The 14497-nt window shown below is 60.6% G+C and overlaps 1 protein-coding gene across 1 annotated transcript in view; it reads left to right on the forward strand.

Moving 5' to 3' along the window:
- The first annotated feature begins 448 nt into the window (after nt 1-448).
- WNT3A (Wnt family member 3A) overlaps nt 449-14497 on the forward strand; it is a 58658-nt gene continuing 44609 nt past the window's right edge. Inside the window, exon 1 of the mRNA XM_017532047.1 lies at nt 449-658. Coding sequence (XP_017387536.1) covers nt 588-658 — 71 coding nt within the window. The 5' untranslated portion in view covers nt 449-587. The remainder of the gene's footprint in view (nt 659-14497) is intronic.

Consider the following 14497-nt stretch of genomic DNA (forward strand, 5'->3'; position numbering starts at 1 on the left):
GCAGCTCGCCATAGACCAGGGGCGGGAGGAGGACTGCATGTCCCACGGTGAGCGCAGGGCGCGCGGGGCTGGAAACCTAGGACGCGGCCCGGGAGTCCTGAGGGGCGCGGCCCTGGAGCTCCAGGAGGGCGCCTGCGAACCGCGCAGCCCCGGGCCGGCCGCCTGGCCATCTGGCTCACCCCAGCGCCCCGCGCGCACCTGGGCGCCCGGACACCCGCACGCCCTTGGCACCCCCGCACCCACAGCCGCGGGAGGGGGCCAAAGCCGCCGCCGCCGCCGCCGCCGCCGCCGCTCGGGCTCCCAGGGCCCCGCCCGCCCCTGCCCGCCCCGCCCGGGCCCGGGCCCTGGCGGGCGCCCCCCGCGGCGCTGCCCCGCCCCCGCCGCCCCGCGCCGCCCCGGGCCTCGGCCCGCAGCCCGGCCGCCGGCCCACCTGGCGCAGCGCCGCCCTCGGAGCCCGCGCACACCCGCGCACCCGCGGCCGCAGGAGGGCCCAGCGACGCCGCCGCGCCAGCTCCCAGGGCCCGGCCGGCCCCGGCGCTCACGCTCTCGGGGCGGACTCCAGGCCCTCCGCGCCCTCCCGCGCGGCGATGGCCCGGCTCGGATACTTCTTACTCCTCTGCAGCCTGAAGCAGGTTCTAGGCAGCTACCCGATCTGGTGGTGAGTGAGGCTCCTCGCGTTCGCCCCTGCCCCCGTGCGCCGCGCCCGCAGCAGACCGCCCCTCGGGCAGGGACCCCGCGGTGGCCCGAGCCCGCGCCCTTCTGCTCCCGCCCCGCGTGCCGGCCGCCCGAGGTTGGTTTTCCTGGACGGCCACGTTGGACCTGTTCAGGCCAGGCTGGGACGTGTGGGTGGCGGGGCTTCCGGAGACAGTGATTCCCGAGCGGGGGTGGGGGAGCTTGCGGAGAAGATCCCAGCTGCCCCTGGCGTCGGAAGGGGCGAGCAGTGGGCTGGGGAAAGGCGGAAAGAAGGTCGGCACGCGCGGTCGCCGAGGCCAGGGGACAGGCGAGGAAAGAGGGCCAGAGAGAGGGAATTCACTGGGGACGTTCCTCAAAAACCATATCTTACAAACAAACACACACACGTTTTAAAACAAAGTCGGTGAGACAAGACTGAACAGCTCGGAGCCGCGTGGTTACGTAAAGAAAGCTGGGACCCGGCGGGGAGTGGCGCAGAGCCGGCGGCGGGGCGCACTGGGGGCCAGCTCTGGGCCCCGCGCGCTTCTCCGCCGCAGTCCGGGCGCGGGGGTTTCCAGGGCCCCTCTCTGCCAGCCCTCCGCCTGGGTCCGCCTGGCAAGGAGGGACTGCTGTAGAGAGAGGTAAGGGGAAGCTCAGCACCGGGTGTGAGGGGCTCCAGGACCCTCAATCAGAAAGCGCTGTGCTGCGCCCTCCACGCCGGAAAAGGCGCGTTCCGTGAGACCCTCCCCAGCCAGGCGATGGAAGTGCAGATAAATCAAAGGAAGGGTCCCCAAACGTCTCTCCCAGGCCTCCAGCCTCCACCGCACACATCCTGTGGAAAGGGGAACGGGGGCCATACTTTCTTAAGTGCTTGTGATTCCTCAGAGCCCTCACCAAGCAAGGGTCACCCCAGTTCCGAATTAAGGGCGCTCTGAGATGCCCAAGATTGAGGAACACAGTGGGAGGGCTGTGGGCACACGGGGCCAGGCGCAGCGCTGTAGGACCCGCAGTTGGAGAGAAGCCTCCCCACAAGCATGCACACTCCCCCCATCCTTCTCCGACGGCAGCCTGGAATTATAATAATTACGCCAAGGGGAAGGGGGGAGACTCAGCGAGCTGAGGTACATCTAATCCGATAATAATTTTTCTCTTCGAGATGGTTCAGGAGCGGGGGCTCCCGCGGTAGGGGCGCCGGGCCAGGAGCAGCCGGGCAGGGAAGGGGCAGTCCTAGGCGGCCGAAGGGCCTGGAAGAGGCCACGGGAACTCGCTTCAGGGACCCCCACTCCGCGCTCCCCGACTTCCGCGTGCCTGTTTCCCGTGCAACACTTGCGGCGCCCGGTGGCCCACCTGAGCGCCAGGCTCCGGGTGCGCCTTGGGGCGCGGGGATACTGACGCGCGTCCAGACGGCCGCAGGGGAGCAGGGCAGCTCGTCCGCCGGAGAGAGCCCCGAGGGCCGCCTGCTCACGCACCAGGCTTCTAATTAGAACCCGCCGCCGCGTTCCTGAGCGCAAAAGGAAGCGCCTTCGCCCCCGCGCCCTTCCTGTCAATGTCACCAGCCTCCTGTCAACCCCGCGCCCTAGGATCCTTGTCTTGTCGGCCCTGAGGGCTTCTAGCCTCCGTCCCCACCCACCTCATACCCATGTACACCTCGCTTTCACCCGGGCCCCCTGTGTTCCGCCCCAATGCACCCTGAGACACCCTCGGGAGAGTCAGACATTCTTCAGGGGAGCCAGGAGGAGCAGAGAAGTGAAGTCCCTGGACTCTCTCCGCCCTCCCATCAAGAGACCAGGACAGCCCTTTGGCCACACAGGGAAGGGGGGCCTGGAACCACACCTGACACTGACGGGGGTGGGTGGTGAGGACCCCTCCCCCGTCCCCACCCCCACTTTGTTCTCAGTAGGGTTCTCACACTTGGGGATTCTCTACTTCCTGAGAAGCAGCATCTTCTTCAGGGAGGCTGGCTCCCTGGGGATGAGACTGCCCCCTTCTTGATCTCCTCTCTGCCCCCAGGCAGGCTCTGGGGCAGGAGCAAGGACATGCCTTCCCCGGAGGGTGGGGGAGCCCGTGAATAGCACACAGGCATCCCAGCGGGGAAGACTCACAGGACACAGCCTGCAGGACCCCCCTGCTGCTGGACCCCTGCTGCTGACGGCCTGCAGTTTAACAGCGGGAAGATTCTCTTCCTCTGCATCTTCTACCCAGCACAGCCTCTCCTTTCTCCTGCCTCCTCACATCCACCCCAGAATAAGCATCACCGGGGAGAAGGGGGACCTTGGCCCCTGCCAGGTGGACTGCTGGTGAGCCCCAGTGCAGCAGAGCCGGCTGGGGCGGGAACCTCTCTCTAACTCCTCACCTGCGCCCCCAACCCCTCCCTAACACCCATCGCTGGCCCCTTGGCTTCTCCCGGCTCCACGGTCCCCGGCACACAAAAGTGAAAGTGAAGGGGAATCTCCTCACCTGGAGAAACAAACCAGGAAACAGCCCAAATCAGGGCAATTAGGCTTTTGAAGTCCGCAGAGGGAGAGGCAAAGGTGTCGCTGTGGCCAGCAGCCCTGCGAGAGTGTGAAGGGCCACCTGCCTCCCCAGGGCCGCTGGCCCAGAGGTGTCTCACACCACGCAGCAGATGCCAGTGGTCCCAAGGCCCGGCAGGTCTGAAATGCAGAGAGGTGGGCCTGGCCTAAGACTGAATGGCCCACAGCTGTGCAGACATCCAGGAGAGTTCCTTCTGAGCTCGTCAAGTGACAGAGAAGAGCCAGGCAGGGGAGCAGACAGGCCTGGGCACCTGACCACCTGCGTCCCAATAGGCCACAGACGGCAGGGACTAGTGGCCCCCACCTCCCTGCATGCCCCTTCCAAGCTGAGTTCTCAGGAACCGGAATTCACAGAAGAGCCCATGTGGACAGAAGACAGGGCAGCTGAGCGGCCACGACCCCATCTGTGGATAATCCCCGCCCTGCATTGTGCTCCCAGCACCTCTCCCTCCTTCTTCCCATGGTATCTTGTTATCTCCCCAGGGGCTCCACCAGGACCCTAGAGGTCCGCCTGGGCCTCCCGCCACCGCCTCCCCCGGGTCCAAGCCCGCTTCGGGGCTGAGGACTGGATGGTGTTCATCTTTCAAGTCCCCCTGCGGCCGTCACCAGACTGGGCTGTGACAGTCCCGCCACGGCCGCTTCCCGATTCTGTTCTTAGTGGTGGCCGCACTCTCTCCCCTGGGACCCACACCCTCTCAGCCACCTGGAGTTGCTGCCAGGCCTGGTCATGGCCACCACCATGTAGAGCACGGCAAGCTCTGTTCCTCACCCACGCCCGCTCTCTCAGGCCCTTCCCTTCCCGGGCCTCACCAGCTCCTGCTGCATGGTGGGCTCCTGAGCACGGAGACCTGGCCGTCCCAGGGAAGCACGGTGTAAGCCGTGCCCAGCCTTTTCCCCACCCCTGGCCCGCTCCACAGCCTGGCTTATGCTCTGTCCAGGGTCCCCTCACGTCCCTCTGGGCCTCAAGCTTGTAAAACACATCGTGACCCGCATTTTTATTGGGTCCCTCATGCAGCCCTCGGCAGAGCATGTATACCCTTTCAGGCCCCCACTCCCCTGCACACTCATGGGTGCCAACAACCTGGGCACAGAGCTCAGCCCCTGCTCCCACCCCTTGATGGGCTGGAGGGCCGGCACCCCTGGAGGCCCTGCTCAGAGGCGTCTGCACCCCCGACCAGGCATCTGGCCAGTGTCCTCAGTCCGGGTGGGCCTCACTGCAGTGGGAGACAGCCTGATTGGAACGCGGGGCAGGTGAAAAGCAGTTCAGGGGGGTAGGAGCCAGGAGGGGGTGCAGAGTGGGAAGGAACCCGGCTGGAATGAGGAGCAGGCAGAGGTGTGCAGCAGGCGGGCGGGCAGGGGGCTGCAGCACGGATGTTTTGGGGACTGAGAGGGGCCAGTTGGGCAGGGCAGGGACACAGCCCAGGGTACCCCGAAGCTCAGACGGGAAGGGCCCTGAGACAGGACGAATGGGTGCCACTCTCAGAGCCACTCTGCCTCCAGGTTAGCCTGAGACATGTGCTCCTTCCCAGGCCTGGCCTCGCCCCTTCCTCCTCCTTCCCTGTCGTCTGTGTCTCTGTCTCTGCTTCTCTCTGGCCTGTCTCTGTCTCTCAGTCTCTCCCTGTCCATCTCTCTCTCCTCCTTGTCTCTGTCTGCCCGTGTGTATCTCTAGCTCTCTGTATCTGTCTCTGCCTTTGTCACTCTTTGTCCCTCTCTCCCTGCCTGTCTCTGGCACTCTATCTCTTTTCATCTGTCTCTCTGTCTCTTGTGGTCTCTGTCTCTCTGTCTCTGTGCCTCTGGCCCTGAGGACAGCAGTCATTAGCAAATAAAACTCATGAGATGAGCTGAGTGGAGCCACCAGGCCAGCCCTTCTAGAGCTGTGGGCTCAGGTACCTGGGGGTGGCATTGCCCCTCAGAGCTGCCTACACAAACCCCTCCTGAGGGTAATGACCAGGAGTGGCCACATGTCAACTGTCTGCAACCAGACATCGGCCGTGCGTGACCACCAGGGTCTGTAGCCACTGCAGGAACCCACAGCACCTTTCCAGAGCAGAGCGCAAAGCTCCTTCTGCCTGGGGCTCATACCGCAGGAACTGGCTGCCCCTCCAACCCCCCGGGGCTTGTTCTAAGGGCGTTTGCTTGGCATAGGCCTCCTGGAATCCTCTGTGGGGGATGAGCACATACAGTCATAGAGCCCAGTCTTAGGGGTGGTGACCTCTGGGGGCCACTTCTTCCCCCGGGTGCCCTGTGCCTGCCTGTCGCTGGCCCTCAGGGAGGGAAGCTGCGGTGTCCAGCAGCCCTCCCAAGACGGCCAGCTCCATCCAGGGACCCCCGCTGGGGCTTCTCAATGTGGGGCTTATTGTGAATGCTCAGCCACCTGTCCATGAAGAAATCAGAACAGAAATGGGAATTTAAAAAGGATTTGGTGACATTGTAGCGGTTTGACAGTGCCCCAGTTATTTCTGTGGATTTTTATAATAATGGAAATTTAAAAACAAACCAGCGACATCCCTCTGTTGAGACTCTAGTCTGAGAAGGCCAGCCTGAAGCCACACCTGGAGTGATGGGGGCGGGGGGGTCTCTCCCTGTGGACCACTCCCTGCAGCGCTCGTCCATTGGATTTTTGAACCAAACATGAGACTTCTAACTTGTCCCCTTTAAGAGCAGTTGAAGGGCTGTTTGGGCTGCTGTTTCTGTTCAGAAGACCTCATGTCTCTGAAGGCTGTTGGTTGGGGAAGGAGGAGGATTAGACTCTGTGGCTCAAGGGACAGGGGCTGGGGCAGAGGCTACAGGTGCCAAGGAGGCTGGTTCTGGCTCCAAACTGGAAAAGCCTCCCTAGGGATGAGAGCCAGTGCCCGGAGCGGTGCCTGGGAGGTGCTGAGCTGCAGCCACCGCGGCTGAAGGAAAGGCCCCACACACAGGCTCTCGCTCTGTCACCCAGGCTGGAGTGCAGTGACGTGATCTTGGCTCACCGCAGCCTCCGCTCTCATGGCTCAAGTGATCCTCCCACCTCGGCCTCCCGAGTAGCTGGGACCACAGGCGTGCACCACCCATGCCCAGCTGACTTTGTGTTTTTGTAGGTACCGGTTTCACTGTCCGGCCCAGGCTGGTCTCCACCTCCTGGGCTCAAGCAATCCTCCTGGCTTGGCATTGTGAGTAGCTGAGGTCACAGGCTCACGCCACCATGCCTGGCTAATGTTTCTATTTTTTGTTGGGATGGGGTCTTGCTCCATGGTCCAGGCTGTGCACCTGAATGCTGGGCAGTCCCCCACCCCACCCCTCGCTGGGTTACAGCCCTGAGGCCACTGAGGGGCACACAGTCGGTCTCTGCCTCGGCCTCCCTCCTGGCTTCCCCAGGTGACGCCCTGGAGGTGTCTCTCACGTTGCTGCTTCCACATTCCTTCCCGAGCAAAACGTGCCGCTGCCGCCCAGGGAAACTGGCAAGTGCGTGGCCGCGGGCACAGGAGCCGCTACGCCTGCTGGGACTCGCTCAAAGTATGTGTCAGTAATCCCAGCTGGGCCGGCGGGCAGGAGGAGGTGCCGGCTGGGAGGGCTCCAGGCAGGGCCAGGCAGCCTGGACTGGGAAGGGGTACAGACACCCGGGAGGGACCTTGGAGCCTGAGGTCCCGGGAACCCCGCCCCGGCTCACAAGGTGCTCAAGCTGCCAAGAGTGGTCTTCCAGGCAGCTGCAGTTCTACCACTGGGTGTGAGGAGAAACCAGAGCCCTGGGCGTCTCCCAGGCAGGTGGGCACCCTCAGGCAGTCTCAGCCCTGGCCAGCTGGGAGGTCATCCACCGACAGGCAAATGCCCTGAGCCTCAGGTCTGAGGGTGGAAGCCTTATCCCCACCCATGGAGCCAGTCTGATCTTAGAAAGACAAAGCTTGGGAACAGGATGTTTGCTCCAGAGGCCCCCACAGAGGGGAAGCCCACCTGCCCAAGCAGGACCCTCCGTGGCAGAGACACCCCCCACCCTGGTCCTCCACACCCTCCTGCATTGCGGCTGTGCTGGAGCCAGAGGGGTCCCAGGAGGCAGCCAGCTGGGCACAAGTCGCGTCCTGGAGGGGCGGCCCTGGCAGGCCGGCGAGTTGGGTGCGCTGGGCCACTCTCCGGTCAGGAGGAGGCTGAGGTGACATCCAGCAGAGCATCAGGGCCTGGGAGCAGCACCCCCATTCCACGCACTGCTCCCCTCCTGTCTCAGAGTTTCAGGTAGGAGGGGGCCCCTTACCCCATTTGACAGATGGGAAAACTGAGGCCCGGGTTGGTGGGGGAGAAAGAAAGAGCAAACAGACGAGTGAGTAACAGGGTCCGAGCTGGAGCCCACGTCCGCCTCCCAGGCCTCCTCTCCACACCCCTGCGTGGAGCGTCACTGTGAGGTCCCCACGCCCCCAGCAAACGTGCAGGCACAGAGGCGTGCCCTTGGGGCATGGGTGCTCTGAGTTTGCTAAATTTTACTGCTGAAAGACACCAGGCCTGGACTTGAGGAACCTAAGAGCCTGCCAGCCTCAGAAGGACTTGAGCGGGAACAGTGGAGGCCGGATCTGATGGGCGCTCAGCACCCCCACAGCTGCGTGGCTGTGAGAAGGGCTGTGGCCACGGCCCCACGCTTTGCCCTGACCCTCCATCCACGGGGATTAGGTAGCACCTCCAGGGCCGCCACTCAAGATGGGAAATTGCACGTGGGACCAAACCCAGCAGGGGAGGCCGGCGTGGCCCAGGCTGGGCTGGCCTGCCGCCCGTCTTGTGGTCCCGGGCCAGCCTCCTTCCTCCCTGCATGTCACGGCCAGCGTCTCCCCGTATCCCTGGCGAGCTGCCCGGCCTTTCAACAGAAGCGAGGGAGTGGGGAAGGAAAACCATTAGTGCTTGTGGGCTGCAGGCATGGCTGCTGTGACTTCGGCCGCAGGCGTGAGCCGTGGGTCTAGGGACTGGGGCCATTCTGCAAAACTACGTTTGTGTGTGTTCTGAGTGGAAGATGCCAGCCTCCCTTCAAAACAAACTATTATTAGGAAAAACAAGCAAGCAGCTTTAGTGAAAATCTGGAAGGAAAGACAGGTCTGTGATCTTATCAACTTTTTATGTTTTCTAAGGATAGCAGCAGTTTGTGTTCTGCTAAGCATCATCTCCATTTCTGGGGCCTTCTGGATGATCACACGTGTGGGTACCCCAGGCCCCCGTGGTGCCGGAGTGTGTGGTCTGCTAGCTCAGCACTGCCGTTCCCTCCAGAGCTGGGATTCCAGGGAGAGAGGACAGAGGGGGAGAGGCGGGAGATACCGAGGAGCAGGGCGAGTTCCCTGGGGACACTGATTTTGTATGGCCGGAGGGATATCTGCTGTCCCATCCAGTTGTGTAGTTAGAATTCCAGCCGCTCAGCTGGGTGGCAGCTGGACGTGGGAAACATGGACTCCTCCTGGGACACCGTGGTGTTGGCAGCGAGAGGGAAGAGGGAATGAATCGCTCATCCGGTGAATCACAGGCTCAGGGTGCAAGGCATGGGGGCAGGGAGGGCGGGCCAACTCAGCCTCTCCCAGGGGACTGAGCCCAGCCTTCCTGCCCCTGCTGTTCCCACCACCCGGAGGCAAGGCCTGAACCTCACTGCGACCCAGATTGATGACAGGAAGTGAGCAGGGAGTGACGGATGACGAGATCACCCCCACCCCAGTGCTCACCTGTGGTTCCTGTGTGAGTGACCCTCAGCGAGGACCTTCGTCCCTGACCAGACTCTTGTTCGCACGCCTACAAAGCACGGCAGAGGTCAAAGTGGAGATGGGGGAATTCACGAGAAGCCCAAGTGGGAGCCCCGGCCCCGACTGCCGGCTGGGGCCATGCTTGTCTCAAGGCACCCGTCAGGGCAGGGGCCACCCATGAGCAGACAGGAGCCACGGACTGACAGCCAGGGCTCAGGGCCTGGCCTCGCGTGTCCCTTTCTGGGCACCGGATGTTGTGCCTTTCTGTCCCCCACACGTACTTCAAGGGTCTGCTACGACCTTGCTCTTTTGAGGACCCTTCTGACTAGAGGGTGGAGGTAGGTCCCTGACCTCACAGGGTGATTATCAGCAACGCTGACTCCCTGGAGACTGGGCCCAAGGGAGCCCCCCAGGACGCTCAGAGTCCCCGTGAAGACAGACAGGGGCTGTGGCACCAGTTTAGACTCAGGGAATCCACAGAAGTTTCCCCGTCAGCCTTAGAATGTCCAAGCCAGAGGCAGCGTGTGCTGAGTTCGTGCAAGAGCTGTTGTTAGGAGGAGCCTGGCACCCTCCCCCGCTCCCTCTGCTGCGCGTGACACACCTACCCACCCCTGCCTTCCACCATGAGTGGAAGCCCCCCGAGGCCAGCAGTGAACCCAGCACACATTCCCCGTGGCACTCATGCTCCAGGTCGCCACTGTGAGAGGACCCTGGTCTAATCCACGACTGCCCAGTACAGCTGGGGAAACTGAGGCTCCGAGAGTCCCAAAGCTGCAGGTGCAACAGTTAGGGTTACTCCCACATAGCCCTGGGTGGTCTCCTGGGGTGGAAAAGGGGCGGCGCTGGGGACAGGAGGCCCTGTGATGTCCTGTGTCCTCAGCTGCAAGGAGGCTGCCCAGGCTCTGTGTGACTGGTGCCATTTATCTCTGACTCGTTTATAAATGTTACTTCGCAGGACTGGGGCTTCATACATGTGTTAGTCCATTCTACGTTGCTATAAAGGAATGCCTGAGACTGGATAATCTATAAAGAAAAGAGGCTTCATTGGCTCACGGTTCTGCAGGCTGTGCATGCATGGCACCAGCGTCTGCTTCTGCTGAGGCTTCATGGTGGAAGGCAGAGGGGGGTACGTATGTCACACGAGGCAGAGGGAGTGGCGGAGGGAGCCAGGCCCCTTCCAACAACCAGCTCTTGCACGAACTCAGAGGGAGAAGTCCCTCATTACCACAGGGAGTGTCCACCTCGAGACCTAAATGGGTGGGGTCTACCAGGCTCCACCTCCAACACTGGGGTTCGCATTTCAACATGAAAGTTGGAGGAGACACACATCCAAACTACATGAACACACTCGAAGGCCATTGTAGGATCTTAGGGAGGCCGACATGCCAGCCCTGTTCTGCTGTGTTAGCCAATGGCCGTGGCAAAGCTCCATCTCCTGAGCCTCGGCTTCCTGCTCTGGAAAGTCCCGGTGCCACCTCTCCAGGTCATGTGGGTTTTGGGGAGCCACATAACAGAGCCTGTGGGCAGGGCACCAGTGAGCTCCGCCCAGGAGGTGGAGGCAGGTAAGGGGCTGGGTGGTGGCCGTGAGAGGAGCCGTGCTGGGGGGTAGAAGGAGAAGTAACCGGCTTCAGTAGGGCTCCCTTTCAGAGACAAGAGCGCTGGAAAGGTGGGGAGGCCCCAGGAGGGAAGAGGAGGGACGAGCTTGCTAAAGACCACGGTGGCGGGGAGCAGAGGCTCACACCTGCAGTCTCAGCATTTTGGAAGCTGAGGTGGAAGGATAGCTTGAGGCCAGGAGTTCAAGACCAGCCTGGGCAGTGTAGCAAGACCCCATCTCTACAAAAAATACAAAAATCAGTCTGGCATCATGGTACTCGCCTTTGGTTCCAGTTGCTGGGGAGGCTGAGGCTAAGATGGAAGGATCGCCTGAGTCCGGGAGGTCAGGCTGCAGTGAGCCCTCAGCCTGGGCCACAGAGCAAGACCTCATGTCTGAAAAACTAAATTAAGGCCGGGCATGGTGGCTTACGCCTGTAATCCCAGCACTTTGGGAGGCCAAGACTGGCAGATCATGAGGTCAGGAGTTCAAGACCAGCATGGCCAACATGGTGAAACCCCATTTCTACCAAAAACATACACAATTAGCTGGGCGTGGTGGCCGACGCCCGTAATCCCAGCTACTCCAGAGGCTGAAGCTGGAGAATCGCTTGAACCCAGGATTTGGAGGTTGCAGTGAGCAGAGATCACGCCACTGCACTCCAGCCTGGGCAACAGAGCAAGACTCTGTCTCAAAAAAAAAGTATAAAAAATTTTATTACAATTTTATAATTTTTATAAATTAAAATAATTTATTTTACAAATTAAAATATTATAATTGTAATAAAATTTTACAAATAATAAAGGCCATGGTGATGGGCTGGCGGAGACAGTGGTGGCCGGGTCCCTGGAGCTTACACAGCAAGATGCCCAAGGTGGTGGTCAGGCCCTTAGATCCTCCCCTTCTCTGGGTCTGAGAAGCTTAGGTGTTGGAACTCGGAGGTGGTCAGGAAACGCCCGTGTGAGCAGGGAAGGGAGAGGCAGGGTCTGCTGGTTCCCCCAGCTCTGCAAAAAATACAAAGCCAGAGAGCAGCACTGCGGCTTCGACGCCGGCTAAGCAGACCCGCCTCCCCAGTGTGGGCGTCAATGTCCCTTTCACGTTCCAAAGCCAGATCCGGGAGCCCAGGTTTCGTGGCATTTGCTGCATCCTGAGAACTTGGGCTGAGAACAGGACCCTGGGAACACACGACCCCCGAGGAGGAGGTCTGGGCATCCCGTTCACTCAGTTCACTCACGTTTGCAAAGCCCCTCCCCGATGCACTGCAGTCACTAGTCCCTGGCGAGACCTGAGACAGGCCTGTCTGTCCCTGACCCCAGGCAAGCCTGGCTCACAGGGTGTGGATGGAGGAAGTTACAGGTCAGGGTTTCCCAAGCATTGATGGATTCCGGTTATCTGCATTCTCCTTAGATTAGAAATTTGGATCCTAGGAACTTTTGGGGGTTGAGGTGGGGATAGTGCCTGTGAGGTTTAGCTTTTTTTTTTTTTTTTAGAGACAGGGTCTCGCTCTGTCACCTAGTCTGCTGGCGTAATCACAGCTCACTGTAGCCTTGACTTCCTGGCTCAAGTGATCCTCCCGCCACAGCCTCCTGAGCAGCTGGGACTGCAGGTGTGCGCCACCCCACCCAGCTAACTTTTGTATCTTTTGTAGAGATGGAGTCTTGCTATGTCACCCAGGTTGGTCGTGAACTCCTGGCTTCAAGCAATCCACCTGCCTTAGCCTTGCAAAGTGCTGAGATCACAGGCATGAGCCGCCGCGCCTGGCCTTACATTTGATTTTCTTTTTAATGACCCAGCTTGCCACCCTCCCAGGCAGGCTCTGTATAGCCCAGCCCTTCTAGTGGCCTGGTGCTGTCAGAAGGAGAAATCTCTCAGGAAGCAACCAACTCAAGGAGCTGGAGAGGCCCTCTGGTCTACAGGAGGCAGGAGAACCCACCCCGACCCCAAGTCCACAAGGGCCGGTCAAGGGAGGGGTCCCATCAGGGCTGGCAGAGGCCAGGGATACTGGTGCCACCTCTGGGCTAGCAGCTGGCCACCTGCACCCTGGCCACACTCAGGAAGGTGGTAGGTGAGGGCCCGCCCAGGGGGAGGGTGAGAGGGGGCCAGAGCTGGCTGGCTGACTCAGCCCCCTGAGGACGGAGGCTTCAGACTTGGGAGTCTCCCTCTGCTTTCCCTAAAGACCCGGGACAAGGCCGCCCCTCTAAGCCCCAAGCCTGTGAGCCGAGGTGGCCCCGACGCCATGCTGGTCATGCCCTTCTGGGGGTGGGCAGAGTGGCAGTCCCCAGAATGAATCCAGCGTCTAGCTGTGGAGAAGGGATGTGCCTTGGAAATGGCCGCATCCCACATCCCCCATCCCCCAGGCAGTGCCTATTTTGAAAGCGGCGACCTGCAACTGGAGTCCTTTGTCTCTCCTCATCCTGTCTCCAAGTAAATAAGACATTCAACTACCCAGGCTTTTCCTTCGTTCTGACACCTTTGGCTCACTTCCCCAGCTGTGAGTCAGGCTGACCCAGAGCCTAGGTACCCAGCCCTTCTCAGACACACTCCCCGGCTCAGCCATGACACTCAAATGCTTGTCCCCTACAGCATTCCATTAGGAAGATTTTCAAACATCTGGAAGAGAGGCAGCCTTTGGACATCAAAGCCTCCTCTCACCCGAGGTCCGCCTGCTTTGTCTCACAGCCGCTGCACCCCGTTCTCCATCTCCCGTCTTATCTTTTTATGCTGACGTCAGTCGCTCTATCCCAAGCACTGCAGCAGGCACATCCTGAACCAGCGCTGGATGGTGTTTTTGTTGTTGCTTTTGGGTTTTTCTTGAGACGGAGTCTCGCTCTATTGCCCAGGCTGGAGTGCAATGGCACGATCTCGGCTCACTGCGACCTCTGCCTCCTGGGTTCAAGCGATTATCCTGCCTCAGCCTCCAAAGTAGCTGGGATCACAGGAACGTGTCACTGCGCCCAGCTAATTTTTTGTATTTTTAGTAGAGACAGGGTTTGACCATGTTGGCCAGGCTGGTCTCAAACTCCTGACCTCATGATCCGCCCACCTTGGCCTCCCTAAGTGCTGGGATTACAGGCATGAGCCACCACACCTGGCGAGTGCTGATGTTTTGCAAGTAACATCCCACATGGAGTCACGCCATAGAATGGGTGAAGGGGGAGCGTCTGGGTTCATGGAATGGAGGCATCTCACCTGGAGCAACCACCTCACCCTGGCTTAAAAATGAAAAGCCCCTTGTCTGGGCACGGTGGCTCATGCCTGTAATCCCAGCACTTTGGGAAGCTGAGGTGGGTGGATCACCTGAGGTCAGGAGTTTGAGACCAGCCTGGCCAACGTGGCAAAATCCTGTCTCTACTAAAAATACAACAAGTAGCTGGGCGTGGTGGTACACACCTGTAACCCCAGCTACTCAGGAGGCTGAAGCAGGAGAATCACTTGAGCCAGGAGAGGAAGGGTGCAGTGAGCCGAGGTTGCGCCATTGCACTCCAGCCTGGAAGCCCCTGCAAGAATCCTGGGCGAAGCAGACAGTTGGTCTCCCAGCCTCACCCTACATGGGCACCCGAGGCCCCTTTACTGGGGCTCCTGGGTGTTCTCAGGTGCATGGGTTGAAAACCCTATGGGCACCTCCCTGGCCTGGTTCAACCCGTCTTCTCCTGTCCAGAGACCTCTCTCCCACAGTCCAGGTAGGAGACAGCTGACCTTGACCAGCACACCACTGGACAGGGAGCTTTCCTGCCACCCCCATGTGGCAGTGCAGACCATACCCTAGGGACCCCGGACGGCCATCCAGTGGTCAGGATTCAAAGAAAGAAAGAGGATAGTGGAGAGGAACATAGAAAAAGACCGCCCAGCTACCTAGATCAGGGACATCAATCCAGCCTACATAAGGGCTGGCCTTCCTGGGCATACTGGGATCTGCAGGACGGTGGAGAGGCTGCACAGGGACACCTGGGGTGGGGCACCTGTGTATAGTGAATGAATGAGGGAGTGAACAAGCATGTAGTGAATGAATGAGGGAGTGAGCGAGC

Source organism: Cebus imitator, unplaced genomic scaffold (genome assembly GCF_001604975.1).
Source record: "Cebus imitator isolate Cc_AM_T3 unplaced genomic scaffold, Cebus_imitator-1.0 Scaffold75, whole genome shotgun sequence".
NCBI classification, from domain to species: domain Eukaryota; kingdom Metazoa; phylum Chordata; class Mammalia; order Primates; family Cebidae; genus Cebus; species Cebus imitator.